At 38.5% G+C, this 10,534-nt stretch overlaps 1 protein-coding gene across 1 annotated transcript in view; it reads right to left on the reverse strand.

Annotated features, from left to right (window-relative positions):
• Positions 1-10,534, reverse strand: part of PKHD1L1 (PKHD1 like 1) — a 194,385-nt gene that overhangs the window by 153,340 nt on the left and 30,511 nt on the right. Inside the window, exons 10-12 of the mRNA XM_023725912.1 lie at positions 8,764-8,834; positions 7,547-7,657; positions 3,077-3,166 (exon numbers count right to left, since the gene is read on the reverse strand). Of these exons, the coding sequence (XP_023581680.1) occupies positions 3,077-3,166; positions 7,547-7,657; positions 8,764-8,834 (272 nt within the window). The remainder of the gene's footprint in view (positions 1-3,076; positions 3,167-7,546; positions 7,658-8,763; positions 8,835-10,534) is intronic.

Consider the following 10,534-nt stretch of genomic DNA (forward strand, 5'->3'; position numbering starts at 1 on the left):
TAGTCCGAGCTTATTCTTATTGACTTTCCTTTGTAGATGACTTTTTGTTTATCCCTAGCTGCTCTTAAAATTCTCTATCTTTGGTTTTGGCAAGTTTGATTATAATATGTCTTTGTGACTTTCTTTTGGGATCTACCTTATGTGGGGTTCGATGAGCATCTTGGATAGATATCTTGTCATCTTTGACGATATCAGGGAAGTTTTCTGCCAAGAAATCTTCAACAATTCTGTCTGTATTTTTCTGTTATTTCCCTGTTCTGGTACGCCAGTCACTAGTAGGTTATTCCTCTTGATAGAATCCCACATAATTCTCAGGGTTTTTTCATTTTTTTTTAATCCTTTTATCTTATGTTTCCTCAATTAAGTTGGTGTCAAGTGCTTTATCTTCAATTTCACCAATTCTGAATTCCTTTGCCCAATTCTGTTTCTATGATTTTCTATTGTCTAATTCTGAAATTTTATTGTTAATTTTCTGGATTTCTGATTGCTGTCTCTCTATGGATTCTTGCAGCCTGTTAAATTTGTCATTACTCTCTTCTCTAATCTTCTTAAGTTCCTCTATTGCTAGATCTGCACTTTCTCTCATCTCCTTCCTGATCTCTTGAAGAGTTCTGTATATTAATCTTTTGTATTCTGCCTCTGGTAATTACAAGAAATTCTCTTCCTCCAGAAAATTCCTTGATTCTTTATTTTGGGAGCTTGCTGAATCCATCATGGTCTGCCTCTTTATGTGATTTGATATTGACTGTTGTCTTGCAGCCATCAATAAGTTATTATATTTATTTATTTTATGCTTGCTTACTGGCCGTAGCTTTTTGTTTTGTTTTGATATGCCTAAATAGGCTGCTCGTATGAGCTAGTTTGATTATTGGCACCTTTGAAACCCTAATGTTCTGTCACCAGGTGGCTGGACTTGTCACTAAGTATGTGAGCCTAGGATTCCACCCACTCTTCCTGTATGGATTCAGCTTAGCTGTCCAAGTAGTCAGCCACCAAGTGTGTGGTGCAGGCTCTCACCTACAGTTGTAGACAGACATAGGTGTTTGGTGTAGGCACAGGCATCTAGCTGCAGTAGGGGGGTCACACACTGAGCAAAGCAGGGGGTCAACGGCCACCCGAGTGTCTGGGAAGAAAGCATGCCCTTGTTCCGTAGGGCACTTAGGTGGATGGGTTTTGCAGCCAGACTATGAGCACCCAGTGCTGTTGGCTATAAGGACTGGGGGGCACCATTTATTCTTGGGTCCCTGTTGCAGGTGGCTCGGTGGTGTGGGTGGAGCCACCAGTCTTCAGGCCCCTGATGTGGGTAGGTGAAGACCCTGCTTAATAGGCAGAGCAGTGTCAAATGTCAGTGACCTGCCAATTCACAGCCGAAACAGTTGAAGTTAGACTTCACGTATATATCCTGTTGTACTGTGGTAACAAGGGCCTATGCTGTTGAAACCCCACACAAGTCTATGCAGGAGGAAAGGTACTCAAAGTCTGTGGCTCCCTTATGCCTGTGCCTAGGCAAAGGAGCTATGCCTATCCTGAGTTTCTGGCTTAGAGGAGCTGGCAGATTATTTTTTCCCTGTTTGTTAATTTGTTCACTCTCCAAGGCTGTGAGAATGGCTCAGGGCAGCCCAGGTGACTTAGCAATTGCTGAAGCCAGTCCCAGACCCAGTGCAGAGCAGGGAGCAGGCAGGTAAATGGGAGAGAAGTTTTTCCCAAACGGGGGTGTTTCTGATCCGTGTGATAGGCCAGACACAAGTACTTATCTTTTGCTGATCGAGGGCTGCTTCTCATTGGTTCTGGATGGCTGAGTAGACTCTCTGCCACTGGGTACCTCCCGGTGTGGAAAATGCCTCCCAAGTGCTGTTGCTTGCCTGCCTCACTGTACACCACGAGCTGATCTGGGCTGAAAGGTTCAGGCTCTCACCAGGTCAGGTCTGCCAACTCCTCGCTGCTTCCAAATTCTGTCCCCCCCACCCCCCCACCACTCAGTCCGATTCCTCAACTTTGCCTTTGATGTTCAGGGCTCCTAGATTGTCATGTATAAGCTATTCGCTTGTTTTTTCAGGTCTTTGTTGTAAGAGGGACCACTGAAAGCATCTGACTGCTCCACCATCTTGGCCCTGTCCCCCTCTTTAAAGTTTTTTAAAATAATATTTACTGTGTTTTTGGTGAAAGTTTACACAGTAGATTAGTTTCCCATTTGACAATTTATATACATATTTTTCAGTAATATTAGTTACATTTTTCACAATGTGTCAACATCCTCTTTAATTGTGTTCTAGTTGTTCTGTTTCCAGTACTCTAGTTTCCTTGCCCCTTATCTTCTCGTCTTTGCTTTAGAGAAATTTGTGACCTTTCATGCTCATATAGTTTTTTAGTAAAGCAATGTACTTACAATTTACATTCTTTGTGTACCACTCTGTTACTTCACTAAACACTATTTACATTAAAAAAAAAAAAGCCAAAATAAGATGAAATGGGTTTTGGGTTTTTGTTTGTTTTAAAAGGGAGTGGGTTCATTGCATGCACAACATTTGAGATACACACCACACTCAAACAGATACACAGGACTTCAATCATATCATGGCAGACACCAAGGCTATCAGCTGCACTTTCACCGGGCGACACAGTGAAAGTCTAGGAAGAATTTTAAGTTATATTTCTCTTACCCCTTGTTTTCATTCCTAAATCATTCTAGACAAGTAAGGATTTAATCTCCTCCATTTTTTCTTAAACCAGGAAAACACATTTTTATAATCGCCCCATAGCCTATATCAATGTTTATCAATCATCATTTAATTTGAAATAAAAGCACCATCATACTCTTATCAATAGAGGCATGATGTTTTCAGTATGCTGTCCAGGAAATTTAGGCTGGGTTTATCTCCACTGGTGCAGCCTTGGTTCAGCTATTTTAATACAAATGTTTCCCAATCCAGAAAGTGTAAAAAAAAAAATTATTATAATTCTCTTCACAAAATAAAAAAAGCTGAAATACTTTTTTTTTGTTTTTGTTTTTACACTTATGCTATCTGTCAATAATCTCATAAAAATAAAGAAACGACTATTCTCTCTTGGAACTTACCTGGATATATAGTTCTGGGAAGATGAGGTCTGGGTGGTGTCTTGCAATATATACTATTTTCTGTGACATTCAAAATATCACAGGCCTGACCTATAGAGAAGCAAGATGGAGAGCTGTTAGTACTCAGGCTTCATGATGCAAACTGCACCAGCCTATCTTGAAGTACTTTTTCAATGAAAACAAAGCTGCACAAGCAAGAGGGATGTTGGGGACTCTTCATTTCCTTTTCATTCTCCCATTAAAGTGTGTCACTCACTATCATACTTCCACAAGGCAACATTTTCCTGGCAAAATATCACAAGTATGAAATAAACAATTTCACCATTTCTGAGAAAATAAAATTAAAACAAAAAAAACAAGATAAACTATGTCATTATAAAATATTTCACTCTTGGGTCCAAAGTCAAACCTTATATTTTATTCCCTGAAGAAAAACTGCTGACCAAACCCACTGAGTTTAAAATTTTCCAGTCCTTTTAGGTAAGAAAATCATGGTTTAATCCAAATTGTTCAAATGAAAACAAATGGGCTAATAACTTTTAAATGGCATTTCCACAGGTAAAATAAAACCAAAATAGAAGTGGATTTAAAAGAGAGCAATAATAACCTATACTTAAGCCCAAGTAGACTTGAGGGAGGTCCATGCTTTAGACCTCTATGTATCCCTCACAGTTCCTTACTCAGTAGTATCTACTGAAATGGCAGTCACAACCCACAAAAAGTGAGGGCAAGAAAAATGGAGAGAGGTATCTTTGCCAAATTTTGTTTGGTGGCCCAGAAAATTTAAACTTTCCACGCTACAGTTCTTTATTTTGAATGCTGTGTGGCTACAAGAGAACTGAACTAGAAAAGTAAACACAGTATATTAGACCAACTTAGCCCATTTTCTTTGAACTAAAGAGACATAAGCAGATGACTGTTTTCAAGGAATCAGTGAAGATTCAAAACCTTTAATCTGTTGCCACATTACAAGGCATGAAATGACAGCAAGTGAATGTGCTATCTGTATCACAGTCAAAATAAGCATAATATCAGAACATAAAATGTATCTGTAAAAATGGGGTTTGGGGGCATCGGAACTCCTCCTCGTCTAACTTCACAAGGGGAAAGAGTGAGAACCACTATCAATAGCCCAAGACTGATTCCTATGAGGTAGAGGTCACACATACCTCCACCCTCCACCTTGTTTTTTTTTTACCAATTCTGACACCATCCATCTCTCCCTTGGCACTTTCTACTTCTCTGCTGGGTTTGATAATTCATTGCAAAGGCCACATGGAAGTCAAGATCATTCTTACAGTTATGGGGTTCATTAGGGAGGTAATAGGTTACACTTCAGGGTCAGAGACAACTCAGGATACAGTTCTTCAATCAGGACAGCTTCTTAGCTATACCCACAGGCAGGCCTCTCTCTGTGGCCCTCAGCCTCTCAGTCCCTCAGCTCCTTGGCCCGGACTCTGCCCTGCTTGGGCAAGTGTTATTAAGTTCTTTAGCTCTACTGATAAGTACCCAGAGGCACCCTACTCTGCCAGTAAGCCTCAGCTCGAAGGCACTCAACTCTCTAGCTCCATGGGTCAGCAAGCCTAGCTCTGCCAACAAGTGTCTTGAGGCAACCCACTCCTCCAGCAAGCCTCCTATCTGAAAAAGCTCAGCTTTCTTGCTCTATAGGCAGGGAAGCCCACTGTGCCATCTCTGCTGGTCTCCTGCTTCTGCAGCCTCTGCTGCTGCCATTTCTCTGCTGCTGCTTCTTGCCGTCTCTCACTGCCTAAACTAAAAATATTTTATGTCTCTGGTTTTAATATTTAAAACATAGTATCAAATCACAATAACATATTATACACATTTAAAAATCTTATGGCCCAGGCCTTCACCAGACTGAGTCCAGTACAGCTATATACAAGGCACATTTCATACAGTGAAAATTACTCACGTTCTCACCACGGAATATATCTCTTGCTACAGTTCTTATTTGAAATTAAATTCATTTTAAGTGAGAAATAAATCCATATTTTAACCATTACAAATTTTCAGTATAAAAATAAACTAATATTTTCTGTCTTCCCAGGGAGAATTTATATGTATAAAGAATAATCAGCCTAAATATATGAATTAGGGGGAAACTAAATAGACAATAGATAAGCGGTAATTTTGGTGAAGGGTAAGACAGTACACAGTACTGGGGAAGCCAGCACAACTTGTACAGGGAAAGGTCATGGAAACTCAACAGACACATACAAACTCCCTGAGGGACTGAATTGCTGGGTGGAGGGCTATGGAGACCATGGTCTTGGGGAACATCTAGCTCAATTGGCATAACACTGTTTATAAACAAAATGTTCTACATTCTACCTTGATGAGTAGCATCTGGGGTCTTAAACGCCAGTGAGCAGCCATCTAAGATACTCCACTGGTCTCACCCCTTCGGGAGCAAGGGAGAATGAAGAGAACAGGTTACAAGGAAAAGACTAGTCCAAAGGACTAATGGACCACAGATACCAAGGCGTCCCTCTACCAGACTGAGTCTAATACAGCTAGATGGTGACCGGCAACCACCAATGACTGCTCTGACCGGCATCACAACAGAGGGTCCCAGACAGAGCCGGAAGATGTAGAACAAAATTCTAACACACATAGAAAAAGACCAGATTTACTGGCCTGATAGAGACTGGAGAAACTCCAAGAGTATGGCCCCTGGACACCCTTTTAGCTCAGTGGTGAAGTCACTTCCGAGGTAAACCGTTCAGCCGGGAATTGGACAGCCCCATAAAACAAAATGGGCTAATGAGGCACAGCAGTCCAGAGACAAGGAGTAGAAGGCAGAATGGGGCAGGAAAGCTGGTGATAGGGAACCCAAGGTTGAGTAAGGACAGTGTTGACATGTCGTGGGGTTGTTAACCATTGTCATAGGGCAACATGTGTACTGTTTAATGAGAAACTGTTTTGTTCTGTAAACCTTCATCTAAAGTGAGAATAACAGCACAACTGGAAGAATGTAATCAATGTCACTGAATTGTGCATGTAGAAATTTTCGAAATGGTGTATCTTTGGCTATGTAGATTTTCACCAAAAAAAAAAAAAAGGGGGTCAAGAAGGGGAAGTGTTGACATGTTGTGGGCTTGTTAACCAATGTCATAAAACAATATGTGTACTGACTGTTTAATGAGAAACTATTTGTTCTGTAAACCTTCGCCTAAAGTACAATAAAAACAAAAGAATATTAAAAAAAAAAATCTTATGGCCTAAGTTTTAATATATTTGCAGGTGGCAAGCAATGATTCATGGGAGTTGGAAAGATATGAATTGTGTAAAAGTTAGATGGGGTTACTTTATATTAATTTCTCTTCTTGAATCAGCATTTTGGCTGGCTCATGGCAGATTACATTAAAGGTGAAATTACTAGAGCAGGAGGACTGTATCATAAAAAGTATGTGCCCAGTTGCATGAGCAGGCATCCCGTCCTCTGCTTATCAATGTTGTTGTTGTTAGTTGCCGTCGAGCTGACCCCCACTCATGGTGACTCCATGTGTGCAGAGTAGAATTCCTCCATATGGTTTTCAAAGCTGTGACCTTTTTGAAGCAGATCATCAGACCTGTCTTGCAAGGAGCCTCTCGGTGGGTTCAAATTGCCAACCTGTCAGTTAGTAGTTGAGTGCTTAACTGTTTGCGCTACCCAGGGAATCCAGCTTATCAAGGTAGGGAGGGTCATTATGACTGAGTGGAAAGTTCCCCACTATTACATTCATCCCTAGTCTCCCTTTGAGCTAGAAGCTCCCAGCCTCTGAACAGATCTAGACTATACACATAAAGGTGATGCATAACCAGAGAACCCAGCCCTTTCTATATTTATAGACACAGAACATATTAATTAATCTTCTTCCCAAGGACAATACCATCCGCAATTGCTGATATGCAGAAGAGGCAAAGTATATGAGATGGGTGTGAGATGTCCCAGAATACTACTTCAAATTTCCCCATAACTAGCCGACCCACTGAAAAGTAAAAACAGTTCAAGAAGGGCATTTAATATCTCATTCAACAGAAGGTAGGTGTGTCCCTACCCTGTGGTGAGGAATTTGTGGATGGCAGCCCCCATGCTACCACACAACACCTTTGGTGCCAACCTAAAGCCCAAGTCCCAGTCACATAAGGCTACAAGGAGTGACCTAGTTAAAATTCCTGTTTAAAAAAAAAGTAAAAATTTCTGCTTTGAAAATTACCTTTAAATTTTAGGAAAATTTTAGCAAAATTACAGTAGGATAAGCATCAATCCTCAGGACCAAAATACCTGTATCAAAATACTATGTTTTTAATTTAAAACACTGACTAAGAAATGATTGTTATCGTCCCTACAAATTGCTAAAGACAAGTCAGGAGCTGTTCTTATAAAGTGAAAAGAAAAAAAAAAAAATTGCCGTCAACTCAATTCTGACTCATAGTGACTCTATATAAAATAAATAAATAAATAAATACCTCCAACTAGCACTCTGACTGGGAAGTCAGTTTGGTCAAAGAACTGCCCACTGATTGTTAGTGTAGTGCCACCTTGAATGCTTCCACGTGAAGGTGAAATCGTAGTGACCTCTAGGGAGAAAAGCACATGAAATAAAATGCCATGAATATTACACACAAATCCAAACGCTTGATTTTTAAAAAAAATTTCCACATTACCTAGAACCTAGAACAGCGTAGATATTGAATTACTGAATGAAATGAATTAGGTGTTTCATTACTTTGTCTCTAATGCAATCCTCCAAAGAGGACAATAAATATGGCTTTCACCAAGATCTATATTTCCTGAGGACTAGGTTTCAGTGATGATTGGTACCAAAGAGACAGTGGTATTCGAAGGACTGAGGGAGTTAGAAATCCACAGCCTAAGTGTAGAAGTTTGGCTCTGAAAGAAAACATAGGAAAGCATGTAGAATAGCCTCTTCTGCCATCTGCTCCTGAAGAATGAATCTTTCTTGTATTTACGGACCAACATCTTTTTATATTTATATTTATCTCATAGTAATTCTAATGTATTATAGTAATACATTAACATAGATTGGACTTCTCATGATTTTGTATACAAAATTTTAGGTTCAGTGTATTCTTATATACATATATTTTACATATGAGTTCTCATATTCAATTAATTTCTAGAAAACGCCAAATTATATCACATTTCACTGATTTCAAGACACCTGTTATTTTACATTTTTAAAATCTGAATATATCCTGACCTAAAATGAAGTACAATTCTTCCTGGAGAATTTGTGTTTGTTTCAGAAACTCCTGGGAGTGTATCAACCTGAGAATTTTTTAAATTAAATTATATTATATCTGCCTCAGAATTCTTTTGGATCACACTGAGAGCGTAAATTCAGGCCTCAAATCAGAGACAATACTGGCTTGTGGTTTAAATTAAGGGGAGATTTCTATTCCTCCCTCCACCCACAAACAAAGTTGAGACATGCAAGTTTCCTTGTTGTCTCTTTTAGTGTGTCAAGTTTATTTCTCCATCAGGTTTACACAGAAGTGTAGTTTCTGGGGTCTTAGCTTAATGCTAGGGTTTCCTATAATTATTTCCTACAGTCATACTTTACAACCATTATTGTCCTAGATTTAATGAAATGAAGTATACACCTCTCTCTCACACACTCTCTTATATACACATACACAATAGAGAGAGAAAGGCCACATACCTGCATATGTATGAAACATTGAAATTTTATTGAGAGACGAAACAAAATATGTTGTTTTCTGTGGTAAACTCCTGTTAATAAAAAAAGAAAGTCAAAATCCCTGCTTTAAAAATGACCTTTAAGTTTTAGAAAAAAGGTCTCCAAAATACAACAAACTTTAACAGCACTGAAAAGAGAAACTGACATTTCTACTATAATAGTAGGAGACTTCAATACATCACTCTTGGTAAAGGACAGAACATCTAGAAGAAGCTCAACAAAGAAGGAGAAGATCTAAAAGCCACAGTGAGCCAACTTGAACTCATACACATATATAGAACACTCCACCAACAGCTGCAAAGCACACATTCTTTTCCAACACATATGGAACTTTCTCCAGAATAGACCATGTCTTAGGCCACAAAGCAAGCCTCAACAAAATCCAAAACATTGAGATAATACAAAATAACCTCTCTGATCACAATGCCATCAAAGCAGAAGTTAACAACAGGAAGAGCAAGGAAAAAAATTCAATTACATGGAAACTAAATAATACCCTGCTTAAAAACCACTGGGTAATAAAAGAAATCAAAGATGGAATCAAAATATTCCTAGAATCAAATGAGAAAGAAAACACATCATACCAAAACCTTTGGGACACAGCAAAGGCAGTGCTCAGAGGTCAATTTATAGCAACAGATGCACACATCAAAAAAGAAGAGACAAATTCAAAACATTAGCGACACAACTGGAACAAATAGAAATAGAACAGCAAAAGAAGCTTACAGCCATGAAAAGAAAGGAAATAATAAAGATCAGAGCAGAAATACATGAAACAGAGAATAGAAAAACAATAGAAAGAATCAACAAAACCAAAAGTTGGTTCTTTGAAAAGATCCACAAAATTGACAAACCACTAGCCAAACTGACAAAAGACAAACAAGAGAGGATGCAAATAACCCAAATAAGAAATGAAATGGGGGACATTACAACAGACCCAACTGAAATAAAAAGGATCAAAACAGAGTATTATGAAAAACTATACCCCAACAAATTTGAAAATCTAGATGATATGGACAAATTTCTAGAAAAACACTACCTACCCAAACTATCACAAATTGATGTTGAATCTCAACAGATGCATATCAAGAGAAAAGACTGAAAAGGTAATAAACGAACTACCACCCTCAAAAAAAGGCTCTGGCCCAGGTGGCTTCACTGGAGAATTCTACCAAACATTCAGAGAAGAGCTTATACCAGTACTACTCAAATTAATTTAGAACATAGAAAAGAAAGGGATACTTCCAAATTCATTCTATGAAGCCAACATAACCCTGAAACCAAAACCAGGCAAAGACATCACAAAAAAAGAAAATTACAGACCAATATCTCTCATGAATATAGACGCAAAAATTCTCAACAAAATTCTACCTGATAGAATTTAGCATCATATCAAAAAAATAATACACCATGACCAACTAGGATTCATACCAGCTATGCAAGGATGGTTCAACATTAGAAAATCAATCAACATAATCCACTACATAAATAAAAGGAAAAAAAAGAATCATATGATCATCTTAACTGACGCAGAAAAAGCATTTGACAAAGTCCAACACCCAGTCCTGGTAAAAATTCTCAATAAAATAGATATAAAAGGGTAATTCCTCAACCTAATAAAGGGTATCTATACAAAACCAACAGCCAACATCATTCTTTTTTTTTTTTTTTTAATATTTTATTGTACTTCAGGTGAAGGCTTACAGAACAGATAGTTTCTCATGTAACAGTC

The sequence above is a fragment of the Trichechus manatus genome, unplaced genomic scaffold (assembly GCF_000243295.1).
Source record: "Trichechus manatus latirostris isolate Lorelei unplaced genomic scaffold, TriManLat1.0 scaffold00009, whole genome shotgun sequence".
NCBI classification, from domain to species: Eukaryota; Metazoa; Chordata; class Mammalia; order Sirenia; family Trichechidae; genus Trichechus; species Trichechus manatus.